The 19,753-nt window shown below is 39.6% G+C and overlaps 1 protein-coding gene across 1 annotated transcript; it reads left to right on the top strand.

Annotated features, from left to right (window-relative positions):
• Positions 1–253: 253 nt before the first annotated feature.
• LOC137284844 (interferon-induced GTP-binding protein Mx1-like) lies at positions 254–18,386 on the top strand. Its single transcript, XM_067816862.1, has 14 exons — positions 254–475; positions 3,503–3,721; positions 4,612–4,764; positions 5,714–5,868; positions 7,010–7,148; positions 7,280–7,478; positions 7,868–7,943; positions 10,053–10,175; positions 11,097–11,247; positions 13,810–14,054; positions 15,124–15,241; positions 15,336–15,413; positions 15,814–15,881; positions 16,675–18,386. Exons 1-14 carry the CDS (start codon positions 412–414, stop codon positions 16,894–16,896), a joined length of 2,010 nt encoding a protein of 669 aa, XP_067672963.1. The 5' UTR covers positions 254–411; the 3' UTR covers positions 16,897–18,386.
• Positions 18,387–19,753: the final 1,367 nt, after the last annotated feature.

The raw sequence follows: 19,753 nt of genomic DNA, 5'->3' as shown, positions 1-19,753 counted from the left end.
GTGCAGCAGCCGTGCAGTTACAGGAAACGCGACAGTGCGGTTAACCTCGGTATAGCTTGGTTACAATGGATGATCTATACTTCGCTTCAAAACTAGTGTAATTTTATATTTTCATTATTTGTCACTGTAGAATGATATGCGATTGCCAATTTTATAAAAAAAATGTGAATTTGTTTATTCGTATTTGGTGGCAGGTCATGCCTGTCTACATTATGCCTTATATAGAAACCGAAACTAGGACTTTCCACGAAACGAAAGTGATGGGATTTCCACCGAAACTATGGGATGTATACATTAGCTCAAGCATTCACGCAGGCTAGTCTATCACAAGCTTTGCGGATTTCATCGTGTAAATTTTGTTGGTAACCTGTTTGCGAGACAGCTCAGTCAAAAGACACACCGACAGACACAATGGGGAGAGCCAAGAAGAAGAACGGCTATTCCATAGCAACAACACCATCGCCTGATAATACCGGTAAGGATAGGCAAAATCGATATCGTTTGTTACCTAGAGACAATTTCAAGTGAGTAGTTTTAGTTCATTTGTTCATAATTTATATATCACAATCCTTGCATGTAAGAGAGGTTATAGGATTCATATATTATGGGATTCACTTGTGATGCTGTTTTTCAAAATTAATCTGTTAATCATTCTGAACGTCTCTAAGACGATCCACTAAAATCGTGTGACAAGCACACCTGCACATTTGTGACAGTGAAATGTCAACGCACCCTGTCGGATCGTTGTCATAGGTGCACTGGCCGTCACATATATTACCTCCTCATGTCATGACGATCTGCCGTGTAGCAACCGTTGTCAGGGTATGACGTCAGTAGATTTCCTTGAATATCGCTTCATGATTCTGGGAATTGCCCATATTCCCACACAGCCAGATACTGATCGTGACAATACACGTTGTCGAATTCTTATCAAATTGTTATCAAATTATTTTGATAAGACTGCACAGTCTCTTACTGTTGTCTGTTAGTGAGCTGCCCCGGTCGCCTCGCTCGCCGTCATTTCCGACCACACATTTAGATATTCTTGTGTATATGTTACATTCAGATTGTGAAAACAGTCATTTCGTGAAATGCCCCCAGATTTTAGTCATCTCGTGAAATGACTAAGAGGGTCAGCCATTTCATGTCAGCTTGTGTAGCAGCAATCAATATAGTTAAGTCAATCATTTCATCTATAGATGTACAGGGGTTTGCCAAGCTGAAGTGATTAACTGATAGCTGATGGACTGGCGATAACTGTTCGCTTGCCAGTATGCTTCTTTCACGTTGTTTTTCTTCTTTGATATACATCGAAGACTGCCAACCCATTTAGATGGTCCAGCAAATAGCTAATAGAAAATCAAAACATTGAAACGAAATTCGACACTGAGCAGTAGCTTTTAGTGTAATGTCGTTTTATACTGACGCTTTGTTTTACCCGAGTTGGCTCCCTAAGACCACAATTTGAAAAGAATGAGTTAAAGTACCAGGTTCAGAAGTAGAATCAGTTATCTACAATTTGAGATGAATCAGTTATCTAAATTGGGAGGTGAAATAAATATAGACATGGGTAATTCCCTTGAAGGTATATGCCAATTCATTTGAATATATAGATTGCCTTCATCACAGTAACCAAACTCGAATGACAGACAGTTACAATGTTGCACTATCCTGTTGTCATTTCATCGTAAACTCTTAAAGAGTCAACACTTTTGCCCAAACCCAAAACTACATATAAGAAACGCTTCAAGTGTAGTTTGGCATAAAATGCAAGTGGACCCGGTTTTTTGTAAAAAAAAACCCCAAACTCTTTATCAAATCATCCAATCGATCTCTAACATTGCGTGTGGATGTTTTGTCAGACAACCTAATCACACTATATATCAGCGATTTTATGCATTTGTATGAAAGAATCTGTCTATGAAACTGTCAACAAAATAAACAGCAGAAGGCAGGCTGCTTGCAGAGGGAGAGAGCCAGTGAGCTGTAACAGCGACAACAGACAGGTAAATGCACGTGCAGTTCATGACGGGTAACGGGTTCAACCATCCCTACTGTTGGTTTCTCTTCCTTTGAAATTCCGATTGTAAACAAAACTAAATCAGCATTGTAAACAACGTGCCTTAAATCAAATCAGAAAATGTGCTATCACTGGTCTAAATATATACGAAGTATTCACAAGGAACGTGTAAGACTGACTTCTGCCTCCTGAATGCCTTGGTGCCAACTCACCAGTCGCTTCTGCCTTTCACACAAGGGAGGTAACTGAGGAAACGCCTCGACCCACGATTTATAATCAATCTGAACAGATGACGACGTAGATTTCAGGATAGAATCTAGGATAAATACTATAACAAAGTGAGCTATTGACATAGTCCAATATTCTTACCCTGTTGCTTTATAAACTCATTTCTGTGTCAATGTAAACAACATAACTTGTTCACTTGTTAACAGATTATACACGCATGACACATCTGGTGCAAAAACATATATTGGCTAATATGTTAGGGTACTCAATAATCGTACATAAACATGTTAATGAGTTTAAGGTATAAAATAAAATTATGGCCTATTCGCCAGGAGAAATATCCGCAGGACGGTTAAACGAGAAGGCTACAGTAGTTGGACATAAGTGAGTCATCATCAGTGTAATTTCCATAGACTTACGTGTTTATTAACTATTGCAAGAATACTTTTCATAAATTGAGTATAAGTCACTTCATTTGGATATTGTGCAAACATCTTTGAAATCATCTTCAGGTGATTAGTTATCGAATGATAACTTAATTTTAATCTATCCCAAAGACAGCCATGTTCAACCTGATTGGTATAGTTGCAGTTTCTGTAGTAACCATCGGAAATCTGAATTAACTGTTCACTGCACAGTGACAGACCGTTTGAATCAATCACACTGACAACCTTTAGCTGTCATCATCAAAAGTTACTCAGATGATGTTTAACGTTTAACTAGAAAAGTAATTATTTTTATGAAAGGTGTAGGATTACATGAAACGTACACCTTTTGCTGTTGGCATGAAAAAGGGCATCGTGCCAAACATTGTGAGAAATAAACCAACAACCATTAAACAAAACCATGTGCAAAAAGGTAGGCATCCAAAGTTAGATTCTTTTGACATCAGGGTCATCAGAGATGTCATTGTCCGTTTATTTGCTAGAAAGGACCATCTGTCCTCAAGAAATCGGTGATTTACTATGTGATTAGTTTGACAAAAAATCCACTTGCAAAGTGTGCGATCGATTGGATAATTGTTTGAAGGGTTATTTACAAAACAAACCCGGGTCCACCTGCATTTCAAACTATAGATTTTCTTATGAAGCAATCTTAATTCCTTTGTATTTTGTCCAAAGTTCAGATACAGACAACATAAACCATTCTGAGCTTATAATGGTGTAATAAACATAACTAGACCTGCTAACTGGCGCTCGGTGACATCTCTTACTAATATTTATCCAGTTACAGTTATTTGCAATCGTTCCACAGAGCCAAAAGTTATACTGTCGCATGCGGAGAGAACAAAAGCCCTAACGTCGTCCTTCGATGCTGAGGTTCGCCCCCTGATAGACCTAGTCGATAGACTACGTGGATATGGTCTGGACAGAGACATCAACCTTCCTGCCGTCGCCGTCATCGGGGACCAGAGTGCCGGGAAGAGCTCAGTTCTTGAAGCAATCTCTGGCGTTCAACTTCCAAGAGGAACGGGTAGGCTGTGTTTTTTTATCAGGCTATTATAAAGGCCACACCTGCAATGACGTCAAACAGTAAATCAGTGTAAGGAAAGCACCTTTGTACACTGTCACATAATGCTGTGTATTGGCGAACAAACTGTATTGGAGCATATTGCGATTCAGGCACCCGCATTGCGATACATATTGCGACAAATTGGGAACTTAAGTGTTTGACAGTAAGTACTACAAATTGTACTTGTCGATCCTATTTTCTGCATTAGTCCCTAAGCATATATGTTATGGTTCTGATAACAGCAATATCAAAATTAGGTTGCATTGTCAAGGATTCTGTTTTTTTACTAAATTTATAGTATTACTATGTTGTTTTGTCATTGAATAACGAAGGAAAAAAGTTGTTGCGAATGAATTCATAAGAGTCACAAAAAACATTACATTTTCTTTGCCTCTTTATGCTTATATTTGAAGAGCGTATTGCGATATACTAGTATACCGGTAATGCTGTGCAGCCCTACTTGTATACAATTTTACACTAAGCTTGGCTTCACATGATAATGCCATGGAGAACAATATCATTTGTGGATAGTCTACCAAATGTTTGTAAGCTATATTTTAGATATCTGATATCTCAAGCCAGTTTTCTTAGAAAGTCCATTAAACAGGTCTGAAGCGGCTAAAGTCCTGCAAGAACAATTTGCAACCAATCAATATTCGGCAAGTCTGAGAAACGTTAAAGCTCACACAACTCTGTTTACAAATGTCTTTGATCACGCGACTTGTATTGACCAGTAATGTTGAAATAACTAGACTTGGTTTGTTATATTTGAAATATTCCTACACGTCTGAAATTGAAAGCACATGCACTTAAAGTGGAGAAAAACAAAAGGTGTGCATTCGTGTTTGTAGGTATTGTGACAAGGTGTCCGTTGGAGATGCGGATGAAGCACTCAGAGGATGAGGACACGTGGGAGGGAAAGATAATGTATAAGGACAAGCATGATGTGCCCCACGTGGCAGTCATCCTGAACAGAGAGAGCGTCGGAGACCTTGTGCGGAAAGGTTGTTAAACAATGAAACATGTTGTTCTGAGTGCGCTCTCTCCATCACAAGGGAAAAGAGCATTTCAATGTCAAAAATATCAAGGATCTTTTTACAACTTTTAGTTCTCATTTAATTATTGGGTTTTTAAAAGAAATTGATTTTTTGGTTGGATTTTGAGTAACATGTTCTGTAAATAGATGAATCATTGGTAGCTATGATTAGTAACTTGAATTGTTAGTGGCTGTACCCTCAAAGGGGGTTGAAGTATTGTAAAATTATTATCCTCCTGAGAGGGTACGTAAGTCTAAAACGTTCAACGTTAATGTAAACTTACCAGGATTTTTAAGCGTTTATATTTGTTATTTTAATTTTGGCTAAAATTTCGTACAAACGCCAGCGGCTGAAGGGATGGTGTAAATCCAACTAGAGTGCATGCAGGTAGCAAAGGTACTGTAAGTCCCCATAGTCCCTAGTATGGTGATCTATCTTCAGTTGCTGGCGATCTATAGCCTGTTTTTATATTGTACTGTCCACATAGTAATATTAGTTTTATCTTTCCTCGCTAGTCTTAATGATAATTGTGATATTCTAGTTGTTTTACTGTCCTTCGTTGACAGGTTTTTTATAACAGACATATATTTCATTTCAATATTAAATGTTCTTGTCACGATATGGCTGAAATATTGCCGATGCGACGTTAAATCTTAACTCAATCACTGACTGAGTGCGATCTAACAGCATTAATTGAAAAAAACAACACTTTGACTAACTATTAGATTTAAGAAATGTAACAGCATCAGTTGAGACTGAACGCACGATGTCATTATTTTTTCACCTAACGCTTATGTAACTGCAAATTTATGAAATGCCAAACTTCAAGGTTTTGAGTCTGTTTGAAAGGGAATCTGCAGTATGTGCAGTGTAGTGTATAGACGCCTCTTTAAATTATAATGTTTCATGCTTGCAGCCCAAAAGGAAATGACAGATGGTGCCAAGGGAATTAGTGATGAACTCATTACGCTTGAAGTGACGTCATCAGATGTCCCTGACCTTACCGTGATAGACCTGCCAGGTATCGCAAGAAACGCTGTCGAGGGTCAGCCGATTGATATCGAAGCGAGGGTAAGATATCATCACAGTGATCCTCCATCTTCAAAACATTTAATCAGAAACATTTATGTTTAGCAGGTATTGCACGTAGTTCCCACTTCGATCAACACTTTTGTGGAAATCGGATTGAGACTACATTGATTGAGGAATGTATGAAACATGGACATGCACATATGAAACATGGACATGTACATATGAAACATGGACATGCACATATGAAACATGGACATGCACATATGAAACATGGACATGCACATATGAAACATGGACATGCACATATGAAACATATGAAACATGGACATGTACATATGAAACATGGACATGTACATATGAAACATGGACATGTACATATGAAACATGGACATGCACATATGAAACATGGACATGTACATATGAAACATGGACATGCACATATGAAACATGGACATGAACATATGAAACATGGACATGTACATATGAAACATGGACATGAACATATGAAACATGGACATGTATGAGGCACTTCGTGCGGATTTAGCAATGATGCATCTCAAGAATGCGAATGCATAAAACGCATCACAAGATTATTGCCATTTTAAACCTGTAAATAATCAACCACACAGACAGACATATTTATTCCAATACCGAGGCCACAGGCTTAATAAATACTTAACAGAGACCATGAGTTATTCCATGCAAGGGTTGTGATGTACAGGGACTTACCTGTGATATATACACATGTCACACACTCATTTCACTTGTAAGGGCAAATCGTGGTTTATACGCTTTAAGTTAGAACTGATCAATATCATAGGGAGCACTACCCATATCTGATGCCATGATAATTATGAAAGGCTGATGTGATGCTAATGTTACACACAATTAATACATGGTATTGATCTTCTACAAAAGATACCCATCTATGGCAAAAAGGGAAGAGTCTTCTTAAATATTCCGTAATATCATGGCGGAGTCTTCCTACTGCCCGTCCATAATTGCAACTCGAGTCTAACAGTAATAGACTAGTTGCCCAGTACACAGACCCCAGTGGGTCCATGACACTAAAACCAACGTTTGTAGCAATAGCAAGTAATTTCGGAATATTAATTTGGTTTAAAATATACTATCAGTATTCAATTACCGCAAAACTAAAGCAGTTATTTTTACATTTCAGATTAAAAATATGATCCGTAGATATATTGGACGCCAGGAGACAATCATCCTTGCTGTTCTACAGTGTAATGTGGATATAGCTACTTGTGAAGCGCTGAAAATGGCAAAGGAATTTGATGACGAAGGTGGAAGAACACTGGGTACGTGAAGTTTATAAATGTGACCTGTGAAAACAATGTTTTAAATCATATGTCAAAGTTTGTGTTAATTCTTGCATGTACATGCATTGATAAATATGCATTTATTGAACACGTAAAATGAATCTGTGCAGGTGTTCTAACCAAACCGGACTTGCTGGACAAGGGAGCCGAGACCAGTGTGATGAGGATCCTGAACAACATGGAGTTCACACTGTCCAAAGGCTACATCATTGTCAAGTGTCGAGGTCAGGAGGCTGTATCGGAAGGCCAGTCTTTGAAACAAGCACTGGATGTGGAAGAAGATTTCTTCAAAAGTCACAGACATTTCAGGTAGTTTACAAATCACTATGATTCGGACATTTGAAACGCACCCACTTCTAAGGATAAGGCGCCAGTCCGGTGTACCTACACCACGCTTGTCGTTACTGCCGTTACTTGGGGCGGTGGAGTGGCCGAATGGTAAAAACACCGAATACCCGAGTTCGAATCCCCACCTGGGTAAAATATGTGAAGATCATTTCTTGTGTCCCCAGGCCTGATATTGCTGCAATATTCCTAAAAGCGGCGTAAAACTCAACTCACTCTCTCGTTATTGACTTCCGTTGAAGTGGGATTGGGGCAGAAATGAAATACAGTGAGCAAGTATATGAGTTTCATAATAAGACGTATGTTAATATGTATTTGAGCTACAATGCTTTTGCACTTTTCATATATTCCAGTTCCTTGCGACCTTCTCAGTGGGGAGTCCCCAACCTATCATCGAGACTGTCACGAGAGCTGAAAAGACATATCAAGGTGTGTGCAGCAAAATTACTTTGCCCCAACACTTATTACACTTTCACTCGTAGTACACGGTTTTCCGATTTTCCGACTGCTCGTTGAGGTCGCCTCTACTTAACCAGTAAACAGTTGTTTTATGTCCCGGGGTAGAATAGGCCTTCGGCGACCCATGCTTGCCATAAAAAGTGACTAAGCTTGTCGTAAGAGGCGACTAACTGGATCCGGTGGTCAGGCTCGCTGACTTGGTTGACGCATGTCATTGGTTCCCAATTGCGCAGATCGATGCTCATTTGTTGATCACTGGATTGTCTGGTCCAGACTCGATTATTTACAGACCGTCGCCATATAGCTGAGTGCGACATAAAAATAAACTCACTCACTCACTCATATTGGACATCTTCGACACTGCAGAATCTATCTATGATGTCTCTGCAAAGTGATGCATGAATTTCGATCCGATTTTATAAATACACAGATCTCTAACATCAATATACCATGGGCATGCTTTGATATACTGATGGACCAAGAAGTTTTGTTGCGTTTTTATCCCCCGGCATGTAATGCGAGGGAATATAGTCGACGCCTCGTCTCTCCGTCCGTCCGCCGTAAATCCATCCGTTCGTAATAATTTTGTTTCGGGAGTAGAAACAACCGTTCAATATTTTTAGACCAAACTTGATAGATATAATAATCTCAACCTATGGTTGTGCCTTTTGCTATTTACAGAGTTTTGGCAAATTATTATTATTATTATTTTTCGATTGTTGTTTTTCCATGGAACATTTTTGGTGTTAGTCTAATGGTGGGGTGGCCTTCGTTTCCGGAGCAGAACTGAAAAAAAGGTCAACACTTTTCTGTAAAACTTGGTAGATATATCGGTCAGGACCTGAAGCGGTGCATTTTGCTATTTACAGGTTTTTGTGATTTATTATTTTCTCGGTTTCCACAGAAACGTTTTGGACATAGTCTCAAAAGCGAGAGATGTGTTTCGTTTCCGGAGAACGCACAAACCGTTCAATATTTTTGTGCAAAACTTGGTAGATATAGCAGTCAGAACCTGAAGTGGTGCCTTTTGATATTTACAGGTATTTGTGATTTCTTATTTTCTCGGTTTCCATAGAAACGTTTTGGACATAGTCTCAAAATGGAGGGATGGTCTGGTAGATATGTGTGGCAGACCCCAATGTGGTGCCGTTTGGTATTTACAGGTTTTTGTGATTTCTTATTTTCTCGGTTTCCATAGAAACGTTTTGGACATAGTCTCAAAATGGAGGGATGGTCTTCATTTCCGGAGCACAACTCGAAAACTGCTTAATACCTTACAGCAAAACTTGGCAGATAATTGAAGCAGACCACAAAGTGGTGCCTTTTTCTATCTACAATGTTTTGGCATATTTATTTTTCCCGGTTTCCATTGAAACAATTCTGACTTAGGCTCAAAATGGAGGGATAGGCTCCTTGGTGCCTTTTACTGTTTACAGATATATGGCATTTATATTTTTCATGACTTCCATGAAAACGAGTCAGACTTAATCTAAGACTTAATCTAATCAAGTAACCTTCAGATGATTTGTCCTTTCAAATATGTGGGGGCCGAGGGGATATGTTATCTTTTGACAAGAGTAGGGCATTGAAGTTGAGCGTCATCAAACTTGGTACACATGTCAAGTATGATCCCTAGATGTGCCCTTTGAGGATTAGACCCAGATATTAATTTCACCATGGAAACATGGTCCCTACATGTGCCTTTTGAGTAGTTACACCAGTGTGTGAAATTTATTATTCGTTGCTGCCATGAAAACATGTCGATTTTCATTGAAATTGGTCACCGTGGTTGTTCACTTTTCTGGAACAGAACTTTAAAACCGTTCGCTGTTTCTTCTTTAGATAGGTGTGGTGGTATGGTGGTGCCTTTTGGTAAGTTTGGATATCTGAATAAAATATCTTTGCGTTTCCATGGCTACAGGTTCAACTTCGACTGAATTTTGTGGTAGTGCCCTTTTCCGGAACAGAACTGTAAGCGAGATATGTCACGTGATATAGTAACAAGGTGTGGAATTTGTTAAAAGCATGGCTACTTGCAAACGGTGTTACGATAAACACTGCTTATGAACCATGTTGCAGAAACTGTTACCAGAACTGAAGGAGGATGTGCGCCGCAAACTCCTTGATACGGAGCGGAAGTTGCATGAACTCGGAGAGGATCCCCCACAAACAGCCTCCGAGAAGAGGCAGATGGCACTCATGGTAAGTTATTGACAGGAGTTCGAGTCAGCATTTAGAAATATTCCAGCTGATAGTATCCCCTGAGTAATAATCAACTGTAACCGTTAACACTGGGCATATATTTCAAATCTCGGAATATTTTAGTCTGTCTAAATGTCGTTTCCTCTTCGGGTATGACAGAATGTTACACACATTTTCCGTTTGAGAACTATTTCAACGTCACAGGTAAACATAAATTGCATTTCCATGTTCAATAAAACAATTCCTGTTTGTGATTATTAGACCCTATTTAGAAATGTAACTGGAAATGTGAGGTAGACACCTGGTAATAATTACATCAGAATATGTTTCACTCCCTTTTTAGCTGTATCAAGGAAGTTTATAAGCAATAAATCAGCAAAAACAAATACAGCGCAATGCAATATACGAGTACCCTGTTGATATTAAGTGGGATTAGAATCAAACGGGCATATCATGTACAATCATTCCTGTTTGAGGTAGCTCTGATGTCCTTCGAGAGAGGTACGAGTCGCTATTCGGCTTGTCCCGGAATAATACGAGTTGGTCACGAATGCTTTGTGTTAGGCTACACACCAGTTTTGGGTGAAAACGTCATCAAGTAGAGTATAAACGGAAACCTCAATGTCGTTTCTTGTAGCGCTGCATAATGCTTGTAGTGAAATGATTGCATCATAGTAAAACGTAAACCGTCAAGAGAATGCAGTCAACTGTAACAAGTACAACAGAGTGCCCAATTTCCTCTTTAGTAGAGACTAAGCCAGTTAAGATGTAATTTCTCTGAACCATTATTGTGTTTCTATTAATATCGTACCTATCAAATCTTAACGTTTCGAATTCTAACATGCTCCTGAAATTCGTCAGTGAGTCTAAGGAAGCTTGTCAGTAGAGAAAGTACTTTATGCGTTGATGTGCTTTTGACAGATGGTCACCGAGTTTATCAATATTACCATTGCCTTGACGACTGGACAGCGATGTGATGACCCCAAGTATCCACCTACCATTAACAACCTTTACAGCAGTGCTCGAAGGGCTTTCACGTGTCTGTATGGAACCATTCTCGCCGAACAGCCAGGTCAGTAGATTACAAAGCTTTTGTAAAACGTTTAACAAACATTTTACCTGCTACTGGGGACCAGAGATTTTATACGTGAGTGCTTGAGTGTGTGTGTGTGTGTGTGTGTGTGTGTGTGTGTGTGTGTAGGGACGGACAGACGCACGCACGCACGCATGCTGTAAAGGTACAGGTGCTTCCCAACTATTCAAACAAACTACTCATGGTAATACATATTCTCAGATTCGGTCATGTTGTCTGTGATCTCTGAAACTTAATGATGCAATAATGGGAGAAAGTGTACTATTTTCAATAGTCAGATATATCTTATGTCATCTAAGGAGAATGAAGAGAACGGTCGGTGAACAGTTATCTTTTAAGTTCGTTGCGGACAACTATTGGAACCGTACGGCAGAAATGCATAATTTGTAACCAGAGCATGGATAGTGATAGGGGCAACAACTGTGTACTGTTTCTAATGTTAATCTTAATCACCTTTTGGATGGAGCATTAATCCTTTTTCTTCATGTTACTTTGTAAAGACATTTATTATAGTGCTACTCTATCATGATATATATGAGAAAGAAAGGTGAATACTTTTTATGCCGCGGTGTCCTTAATTTAAACTGGGATTAACTAACTGAATTATATCAGGAACGGAAACCTTTAAACATTACCACGTAACAATCGTGATGATGTTTGAACTAAGAGAAACAAATATACTGAACCACAAAAGAAGCGCCACGTCGACAGAGGTCTTTTGCAAGCACACATGCCATGTTCAAACACATGATGGCTTCGGGAATCACATTTAGGGTTCCAGAAAAACAGCTTAAAAATCACGAAAAATAGTTCCAGAAGGACACCACTGTATTGTGTGTGGCATCCACGGGACTACCTGCCTGAGACCGGGAGTACCCCACACTATGATGCTTGGACCAAAACTAAAACAAACACACACACACACACACACACACACACACACACACACACAGAGAGAGAGAGAGAGAGAGAGAGAGAGAGAGAGAGAGAGAGAGAGAGAGAGAGACAGACACGCACAGACAGTTCTTTTTATCGGCTTTCATAGAAGATAAGAGACAAAAAGCAACACATTTCTGCACATCCCGCATATGGTTGCGCACACTTTGTCGGTCTTGCCCTTGTGATGTTACTGAAAGTCGCCCACTGTGTGGACGGTTTTGCATGCTGTTACTGGCCTGATACCGCTCCGTACCGTCAGTAGTTTGTCTTAACATGGGCATAACAATCTTTGGCCAGCTTGCAATCGTCCCAAGGCTTGGTTCATCTGATCTCTAGTAAGTCGTGGCATGGCGGTTGTGTCAAACCAGGAGTTTGGGACTCGACTTCATTGGAATCATTGTCATGACACGCACGTACATTTTCATTTTCACGAAAGTCATATAGAACTTTTTACCACGTCTGCCTTTGTCGGTGCGTTTGGTCGATATAACACCTGGTAGGAATGAAACTTTTCTTTCGGTTTTAAAGGTGACGTTTCTTTTGTTCTTCATTGTATATGTTGATGAGACTGATGCATGCTAGACGAGAATCAAGCCGTGGTCAGGATGAATGTTTCACGTACATCGCACAGGTGCAACCCAGTCAGCATTCTAGGCGTCATTATACAATGACCAAATGATACATAGCACATGTAAAGGCAAGTTTCTCAGAAATAGTAGAACTAACAGTGTCATCATAATCATGAACAAGCATGTCACGTTTCTTTGAATGTGAACCAAGGCTTAGCCAGTCCCTCCTGGATTTACCGCGGCAAAATTAAGTAAATTCTGCACCCCACGTTTCAATAGTCTGCAAAAAGTTCTGAGGCTAAAACATTCAGAAAAAACAACAAAAACATTACACAGACCTTCAAAGTTTAATTCTCAAACACAGATATAAAGTTAAGTCGACAGTACACATCACATCTTGAATGACAAAGCACCCACACCTTTTTCTGTGCTTGGGAATTAAACACTCGCTCAAAGTTATTTCTCTCCTCTCAATTGTAACTTTGATGCAGACGAACAACTTCCGGTTTCATGCAGACAATTTTATACCTAAAAGAAATATGAAATAATTTCAATTTTCAAAATGATCGATTTTGAGAATGTAATTGCAGTGTCAAATTCATCTAATATTATTTGAAAAATGCCTAAACTTGCTTTATTAATAAAGTTTCTTTAAACATGATTATTTTGAAAATGTTCTCACAGTAAATATGTCAGTCCTTTTTATGTCTAACCAACCGTACTTTTGACATTAGCTCTACTTTCCTTTCCGGCTGACAGGTTTCACTCAATTTTTAAAATTTGCAAATTCCGCGGTGGAAAAGTGGCAAACTCAGCACGGATTCTGCAAATGCAAATGCGTTTTCCGCAGGCCAGATGTTTATCTGCATGGCAATGTAAATTCCGCGATTTTTCTGCAACCTCGGAATCGCGGAATCCAGGAGGGACTGCTTAGTGCACCAGTTGAACAATGTGTCTAATGGACGTAAGGCTTACTTTAAAGAATACCACAAATTTCTTGACTGACGTATAAATGTGCGTTTTCACCTTCCAGATACTAATAAACAGAGTCTGAGGAACGAACTTCAACAAAGGATGGAAGATTCCCGAGGTCGAGAGTTTTGTAATTTTCTGGGCAAGTTTGAGCTAGTGGAAAGTTATGCTCGAGAATACATCGCCAAACTGGAACAACCTGCACTTCAATGCTTCGATGACGTCCACAGAAGCACGATGACAGTTCTAAAAATCCTGGCGGAGAAGTGTTTCGAAAAGTTTCCAGATTTTGCAGAAAGAGCTAAGGTATAAATTCCCTTTCTGTTGTTTTCCATTTTTATTCACTGATATCATGTGCTGTGAGTAAGTGAGTAAGGTTAGTTTTACGATCTGAGCATCGATCTGTGCAGCTGGGACCCAGTGGCATGTGTCAACCAAGTCGGCGAGCCTGACCACCCGATCATCATGTGCAGTGACGATACATAACTAAACTTCATTTTTGCATTAAATCGGCATATGTTATAAGGGAACACTAGTACTGGCAGACAGGGAAATGACTATCTAGTGGAGCCTTATTTCACATATCGGAAATTGTTCTATTATGTTACTCTGAAGATCCGGATTAGAGTTGATCTTCAGCAAAACTTGTTGAAGGAGTCGGGATACGGCGGTCACGTTCTGTAACTTAATCGATGCAAGTCATCGAAACCAAAAAATATGTAGACCAATGCTCACTATGAACGTCACTTGATTGTCTGTTCCTGGCTCTATTGTTTACAGCTTGGCGTCATATACTTGAATATTGCTGAGCAGCGTTAAAGAAAAAACAGTCATACAAGTAATAAGCACCTTAACGTCACTGATTTTAGATTGAACTGTGACGCATGACGTCGTCACTCACTGTTGACGTCATTACGCTTCAAACTGATCCCAATCAGTTGCGCAGATGGATGCTCATGCTGTTGAGCTTGTTGAATTGTCTGGTCCAGACTCAATTATTTACAGACCGGCTCCATATAGGTGGAATATTGCTGAGTGCGGCGTAAAACTGTTTTTTTTTGGCATTATCGTTTGCAGAAGCCCATGGTCAATTAGCTCACCCGCTGTGACGTCAGATGACAACAGTACTGTTAATCGCCCGACGTATTTATCTTACCGAACACCTTTGGGCATCAGCGTGTCATATTTGCAGCGGCCCGGACAGAGGTCATCCATCAGTTCACTATAACATTTGTGCGATACTTTTAAAGCTGTAAACATCCACGGATGGGACTGGGATTTATGCCGGTGTTGGCAACTTGCCGGATTGGACAAATGCCGGACTTGACAGCTTCCACTGTAGTATTTACATTCCTGTAACATTTCTGTTTTCTAGGAAGTTATAATGAAGACACGGAAACAGACTCAAGAGGAATGCAAAGAGGAAATACTGAGGTATTTCAAGATGGAGAATCTGGTGTACTCTCAGGACAAGACATATGGCGGCGAATTACGTGAGTAAAGATATATTGTCCAAGTGCTTTCATTAATTAATATCCTTATCAATAGTTGTTATGGTCCATGAGCCAATCCTGTTTTCTCTTCTAGGAGGAGAAGAGCAGAAGAAAAAGGAGGAGGAAGCTGAAGCAGCAGCGCGTGCAGCGAAGTCAGGATATTCACAGCCAGGTATTGTTAGCATGGTCTCATAGATGCATCATAAAACTTTTAAGTCATCGAACTATTATCTGCCTTGACCATAGCCACTGTGACCAAACTAATACATGTACAGGTGATAAAACACGTTTACACGTAACGTATCCCTTTGTACAGATCATACAGAAGAATCGTATTCTTGGTTAAATCCGAAATCAGCAATATTTCAGCAACATTATAGAGGGTAATAAGGGTAAAGAAGAAACGTAATCTTTGAGGCTTTGTTTGTTTGTTTGTTGGCTTAATCCATGATAAGGAAATAATCAAATTTATACGCCTGAGATACGATGATACGTCAGCCAAGTCAGCGAGTCCAACTAAGCAACTGTTTGTTAGCGAAGTTTGGTTTTCATTGATTGTTTCTATATTTCAGTCCGTGTGACTGATGACGATGTGAATGGTGTAGACAAGGCATTGATGAGTCTACGATCCTATTGTCAGGTACAGTGCCGAATATTACCCGTAACAGTTTTCATGACGACGCGTTTCATGAATTTGACTTCACCCACAACAGTGTTTCTCAACAGATCTTAAATACTTCAAACCATATGTACCGCTTTCCAGAAAACCCTTGAGGATCTGGTTCAGAAGTGATCTTGACATACTGTTGATCACTGTATTGTCCGGCCCACCATATTGCTGGAACATAGCTTACTGCGGCATTAAACACAAACAAAATCTTTCTATATAAATGTCGAAAATAGAGAAATAAACATTTTTTACATTCATCTTTACAATTTATGTAGTTGATGTGTGAAAGTGTGAAATATCTGTTAAATAAAGTTCGGCCAAACTACAGTTCCAGTGGTAGGACATAGGAAAGTAGTGATGTCGATGGGAAACGTGAAAAGGTCCGTCGTCATTAAAGTTTTGTCCGATTTTACGAGTAAATATGTTTTTCTGGATATCCTCTTTCGAATCCCACTGTATACCCAGTCAGGCCGAAGTGAGTTATTTCGACATACCCTATTTGCAATTTTAGGGATACAGAGTAACAGCCTAAAACAGTGGTTTTCTCTGTCGGTATTTATGACAGTACATATTTTAGGACATGCAATAAGGAGATACCTAATGTCAATGTAACGGGTCGTTTTTAATAATAATTTACATGTACAATTTATAAAATGTTGACGTATTAAGTGTATTTAATAGTTTTCATGTAGTTATTTCATGTAATAAAGGAGAAGATTGTGATTATTTTCTGGAGAGCAGTCCATGTTTTCAACTATTTCAGGTTGCTGCACGGCGTATGTGTGACGTCATCCCCATGATCATACAGCTGCACGTGTTCCGGGAACAGGTGGAGGAAATGCGAATCCTGCTCATGGATATTGCCTCGGATGAAAAAACCATGGTGCACATCCAGGAAGATCCAGACATGGCTTATTTGAGGAATGAATGCAAGTCTCGTCACGAGAGACTGCTTCTGGCGGAAGAAGAGCTGGACAAAATCTAGCTTTCATCAATGTCAGCCCTGGCACTGTCATTCTTTCTGACAGAAAGTGCACTTGTACTCTTTAAAGACAAGTGAGGGCATTATGTCAATTAACATGAAATTTTGCGTTTTGAATGCAAGCTTAAAATGACATCTAAGCATTCAGACATGATGTATCGAAAATTCCATTTTAGGTTTTGACAGATGTGTGTTCTTATTTGAATGTCATTCAGGGTGTTTAATATTGTTTAAGAAGGGGTCCAGTCTTAGGTTTTCGTTTAATTTCATTAAATAGTGGAGTCGAGCTTGTCATCCGTGTTACATTTGTGCAAACATGCATACATGTACATGGATTCGTCGCAGAACTTGTCGTAGAAGAGAACACTTCTGAAAAACACAATCATGTCATGTTTTAATTGGATATTGCTTATACAGCCACATGCTATCTAGTCCGGCTTACTAACTATACAACGTACAGGCGTCAATTATGTTCACGATCCGATTCCCGTTCGGTATCGGTCTCTACACCCAGTTGCTGTAAACAACCTGTAGCTTCTTTTTGATAAAAAGTTAGGACAATGCTGACCATTTAGCGACACTGCGATGTCAAACGGTTGACAATTAACTGACAAAGTTGCACCCCTACACAGTAATAGAAACAACTAGTTGTGACACGGTCACGCAATGCATTCACTTGATCAGGTCAGGCTGAACCAGTTGTAGTGCTTGATGTGTAGCGAATGAGCGAGTGTAGCTTGGTTTGTAACCCTGACAAAAACAATTTCTTGTCGGAGTTTTCCCTTTCGAGTTTGACATAGGTGTGCATTGCATTTGACAGACTGAGTCCATTTATGTTGAATCTGTTTATTTTCAAGAATAATTGAGTGGTTTGACGTAGGTAATTCATGATTGTACGTAATCTCTCTACAAGTCCTGACCAGAACACGAAAATGTCATTTTCAACAAGTGTATTTATTTCAGTTGTGTGTTTATTTCATTTATCATTTATTTTTACTGTGTGTAACATTGCATCTTGGTGTTCATCAAGCTGTGTAGAGTAGGATGAGGAGAATGTTTATGAACACACAACTTCTATATTCTGCATGGGTGATGTTTCGACACAGATTCTAATGTCGTCAAGCAAATGGTGCCAAGCAAAGGCATTAGAATCTATGTCGAAATGTCCCCTCTACAGAATGAAGAAGTTGTGCATCCATTACAATTCTCCTCATTCTTTACTTCCTCGATTTCCATAATGCCAGCCGCAGTACTTTGGAACAAACAGCAGATTTTCAACATATTATCGCCACTGTTCTCGTGTTGTAGTTGCAGATAATGTGTTAATTCTGTTCTCGCCTAAGAATTTTCCAGAATCATCTGAGATCGTGTCTGCCATGTACAATAATGTGTTTGGTGTTCCGCTCTTCGTTTGTGTTCCACTAGCAATGTCCTTGAATTCCTTTCGTAACTCTCTGTAGATTATGTAACTAAATTAGTTTACTAAACATTCATGTTGCAGTTGTATTTTTAAGATGGAGCATGATGCGCCTTCATTATGTAGTGTCTGTTTAAATTTTCGATGTACAGGGTGCATTTCTTGAAAGGCGCCATGTTTCCTTCTTATCACCCTCATTACCATGATATACGAGACTATTTCTCAGCACTGGAGATTCTTAGTCTTCCTGCCTTTCACATGTCTGTTAGTTCTTTTCCTAAAAAGGCGGTTAGGTAGTGAGACTGTTTCTCAGCATTGAAGATTCTTAGTCTTCCTGCCTTTCACATGTCTGTTAGTTCTTTTCCTAAATATGCGGTGAGGTAGTGAGCTGTTTCTCAGCATTGGAGATTCTTAGTCTTCCTGCCTTTTACATGTCTGTTAGTTCTTTTCCGAAAAAGGCGGTGAGGTAGTATAGTTGTTAAAGCATTCGCTTGGCATAGGTTCGATTCTCCACATGGGTTAAAGTGAGTGAGTTTAGATTGCGCCGGACTCAGCAATATGACGCCGGTCTGTAAAATATCGAGTCTGGTCCAGACAATCCAGTGATTAACAGTATGAGCATCGATCTGCGCGACTGGGTACCGATGTCAGCGAGCCTGACCACCCGATCCCATTAGTCGCCTCTTACGACAAGCATAGTCGCCTTGTGTTTCCAAGCATGGGTTGCTGAAGGCCTCTTCTGCCCTGGACCTTCTCAGGTCACGTGGGTAGATACTGTGAAACCCATTTCTTAGGGGTTGAGTGGTGTTATTGCTGGAATATTGTTAATTGCAGCGTAAAATATAGATTCGATTAGTCTTTTCGTTGCCATTAGGTTTCATTTGTCAACATGTCACACTTTTCGTCCTCGTGAGCCGTCAACGTGTCTTTCGATGTCTGTAATCCGCTCTGTTCACCCCCATCTGGCGTAGCGAGACGAATTGAATGGGAATCCGCCTGCTTAGAACCCGGGTTCAGTCGAAACATCACCACAATCCAAATATCAAGGGGAAGGTAAGCAGGGTTATAAAGAGCTTTAGGGGACTGAAATACAATGAGTGTATCTGTGTATCTTCTTTGGCTGTGTGAGTGTCCTAATTCCTGTACGATATGAAAGGAAATCTTCTAGAAATATCACGACAGGAGACACAATAAATAGGTTGCACACATTTTCGCACAAGTGGGGAATCGAACCCAGATCTACGGTGCACCAAATGGGCTACCCGACCATCACAAATATATTCAACGATATAACATGAACAGTGTGTTCACATATCCTTCCTTCTTCTGATGGTAAACGGATTTCGTCGAAACACGTCTCAATGATTTATCAAACAGAAGGATGTATTTAACTACTGTGTTTTAAGCGTTGTCTGATTAAGTACACATCTGTCTCACCTTACA

The sequence above is a fragment of the Haliotis asinina genome, chromosome 5, assembly GCF_037392515.1.
Source record: "Haliotis asinina isolate JCU_RB_2024 chromosome 5, JCU_Hal_asi_v2, whole genome shotgun sequence".
Lineage (NCBI taxonomy): Eukaryota > Metazoa > Mollusca > Gastropoda > Lepetellida > Haliotidae > Haliotis > Haliotis asinina.
This window is presented reverse-complemented; position numbering and strand designations above follow the sequence as displayed.

What these genes read in the sequence shown, in the direction of transcription:
- LOC137284844 (XM_067816862.1), top strand. Translation starts at nt 412, where the DNA reads ATGGGGAGAGCCAAGAAGAAGAACGGCTATTCCATAGCAACAACACCA. An exon ending in CGAAGGTGGAAGAACACTGG is followed by an intron (nt 7,149 to 7,279) that starts GTACGTGAAGTT and finishes GAATCTGTGCAG; the next exon opens with GTGTTCTAACCAAACCGGAC. An exon ending in GTCAGGATATTCACAGCCAG is followed by an intron (nt 15,414 to 15,813) that starts GTATTGTTAGCA and finishes TCTATATTTCAG; the next exon opens with TCCGTGTGACTGATGACGAT.